We start from the raw sequence: 3,153 nt of genomic DNA on the forward strand, positions 1-3,153 counted from the left end.
ACGGATTTCAGTAATAAAATTCAGTCATACACTAATTATTTTATGCACACTATAGTGTTAAATATCAATTTTATGATAGTCTGACATATATATATATATATATATATATATATATATATATATATATATATATATATATATATATATCAACAAAGAAATAAATTTAGCAAATTTAATAGATTAAATATGAAATACTCCCATCTATTATTTGCATACATTAGGATGTCATAGCAGTGTCAATTCAAAGTGAGCAATTTATCAAATAATTAGATACTATTATAAACTGGTAATAAATAAACAAGCATAAGCCCTCTAAATAATTTATCTAACATTAATTTCATATTTACCCTTGTATTTGTTAAATGATAGTGTATCAGTTAAACAACCTAGTCCGTATTTTAGATATTGTTAAAATTAACAGTGTTTTGTCTTAAAAAAAAAAATCAGATCATGAACGCTATCTGAGCTGTACACGGCTATGACGCAAGATACAGCCCAACGAACAGCAATCGCATCGTGGACAGAGAAAGTAGGACGTCCGGTTTGTTCAACCAATGAGCAGATTCCACATGCGGACACTGAACTCCGCATTCGACGAAGAAACGCGATTGGTGCCGATCACAACCCTGGTGATTCCGCAACACACAGTCTGGTAGCGGGCGAGAGCAGCCGAGCCGCAACTCAAACACATGGTTAAATTATCCATTTAGAAAGACTGTTTTAGGATTTACCGACTTTAAAACGAGTGGACGAGAGTGATAGTCTTCAACTGGTCTGGTGCTGATATGGATTCTTGTTAAACGGTCTCACCAAAAAGCTAGCGGAGCACAGCCGGCGATTTCAAGCTGAGGCAACGTAGCTTTAGCTTGTTAGCTTCTGGTTAGCAAAGCGAGCCACTAATTCGTTCGCTCTCGGCGTACACCTGCGTCCCACGCTGTCCTGTGTACAACTACCTGACAGCTTACGCTCCTGACTGTGGACTTTGGCTCCAGTATTTCTCTCCGTACTCGTTTTTCTTTTAAACGCGTGTGGGAACACCGGGTGGAGGAACAGGACCGAGTCCGGTTAAAGGTTAGGAGCAGCGGGAACAAGCTGTGTCCTCGAGTGGCCGTTCACCATGGACAACGCACACACGAAGACGGTGGAGGAAGTTTTCAACTTTTTCAACGTAAATGAGAGCACAGGTCTGAGTTTAGAGGAGGTAAAGAAACAACGGGAGCGATTTGGACCTAACGGTAAGGAGCTAAGCGTAATGTGTTTATTGTAAAACAAGAACAGGCTAATTACCCGGCTCATGTGTGGGCCATAATGTAATGACAAGCCAAAGAAAAGGGAAGCTTGTTGATGTCACAGTGTGATGTTGAAATATTGTGAAACATCACATACGTTAATGTATTGGCAATACATTGATTTGCTGATATTAATGTGGAGTGCTATCAACACACTCAATACCCCGCAACAAGTAATCACATTTAGCTAATTGCCTTTCCATCTCTCTCCCTTGCGGCGTCGATGGGATGGATGTTCTGCAGAATTACCAGCAGAAGAGGGTAAGAAGACAATTTGAAGATCTACACTAAATTTTCTATCTTTCAGATCGTTTTAAAGAAATCCTTAATTCACGAATCTTCATTCTCGCTAGGCAAATCCCTTTGGGAGCTGGTGATTGAACAGTTTGAAGATCTGCTTGTGAGGATCCTTTTACTTGCTGCCTGTATATCCTTTGTAAGTATACCACAATTTGATGTTCAGTTATCTTACCCGGGTTAAAGTTCTTTGAACCTGTGTTCTGAGAACTATAATGGATCAGTTAATGTAAACAAAAGCAGTTTATCCAGGATTTCATGTGTGAAATCAAAGCTGCTGGTCAGTATGCTTCATTGACATTTACTACCCACACAATAACAGTTTGCACACGTAAAGCAACCATTTTGTACTCGGATTGTATGTATTAATGCATTTAGTTATTTTCTAAACAGTTTTCCTTATACCTGATATTCATTGGTAGTGATTCTGATTCGGTCTAGTTGTTGACTTTTATGGAATATGAGTGATTACAACCCTTGATGAGATCAAATAACTGATAATCCTCCTGCTTGAAAATATTAAGTAAATATAAACATAGCTATATGTCCTTTCAGCAACCTGAGTACATAATAGTACATTTAAGTTGCTAGTTGACATAAAGGGAATGAAATGACTTCCTGGTGGGTGCTAATTGATATGTTGGCATGACATGTTTTTGCAAACTGTGTTTTTTTTTTTTTTTCCCTTCTTTGTTTTTTACCCAATCAAGTGTCGTAAGAAACACACTTGTTGTATTTATAGTGCAGCTGGTGTTTTACAAGCAAACTTGTAAAACATTACCTGATCGAATACTTCAGAAATCAGGGCAACAGGTTAGTTTGCTCAGTTTGCTGCGTGACCATTTCATGCTCACCTATTCCCGATTTGTGCCTGTAAAAATTATTCTGTGCCTATTGACTTCAATCATCACCTAATAGTTTCTCTGTCATTTATTAGATGTTGGATGTTTAGTTTCTTGGTCATTCGGATTGTTATAAAAATAATTAATTGACTAATATTGGCTTGTTTTACCTTGCTAAACAACTGACTGTCAGTAGGATATATATTATTCAATCCTAATTAATACTGGAACAGTATAAAAGCTGTAAATATATAGCATTTAACATTCTAACCTTAATAATCAGCAGAGTTTTCAGCAGTAGGAATAATTTTTCTAACATTTTTGCTAATACCATGAGTGTTTTTTAACCATATTATGATAAACATGTCTTTGAGCAATCTTCTGCTTGATGGCGGTCTTCACTAAAACATAGATTTACTAACATACTACAGTAATTGACTTTAAAACGATGGTTTTTGAAACAGGTACACGTCACCTCTAAGGGACGGTATGAAATTGCAAAAAACGCTGAAGTAGCTTCACTACCAATGCAAAGGTTGGCCTTTCTCACACTTTCAAGCCATTATCAGTTTATCAGTAAAGAAACATTTTCTTACTCATCTATCTGCGGCATCTGAGAAAAGGAAACTGGTTTATATTACAACATGAGCATATTCATATCCTCAAAACATGAGGATATGAATATGCTCATGTTTTGAGGATTTCATTTCTTTTTTCATTCAAAG

At 36.7% G+C, this 3,153-nt stretch overlaps 1 protein-coding gene across 2 annotated transcripts in view; it reads left to right on the forward strand.

Moving 5' to 3' along the window:
* Window positions 1-1,117: 1,117 nt before the first annotated feature.
* The window catches only part of LOC106940416 (sarcoplasmic/endoplasmic reticulum calcium ATPase 2), a 27,372-nt gene continuing 25,336 nt past the window's right edge, over window positions 1,118-3,153 (forward strand). For both annotated transcript variants that reach the window (XM_015023159.1, XM_015023158.1), the window contains exons 1-3: window positions 1,118-1,235; window positions 1,533-1,550; window positions 1,643-1,725. In XM_015023159.1, the coding sequence (XP_014878645.1) occupies window positions 1,118-1,235; window positions 1,533-1,550; window positions 1,643-1,725 (219 nt within the window). The remainder of the gene's footprint in view (window positions 1,236-1,532; window positions 1,551-1,642; window positions 1,726-3,153) is intronic.

This window comes from Poecilia latipinna, unplaced genomic scaffold, assembly GCF_001443285.1.
Source record: "Poecilia latipinna isolate Pla-1442-1.1 unplaced genomic scaffold, P_latipinna-1.0 Scaffold3217, whole genome shotgun sequence".
NCBI lineage: Eukaryota > Metazoa > Chordata > Actinopteri > Cyprinodontiformes > Poeciliidae > Poecilia > Poecilia latipinna.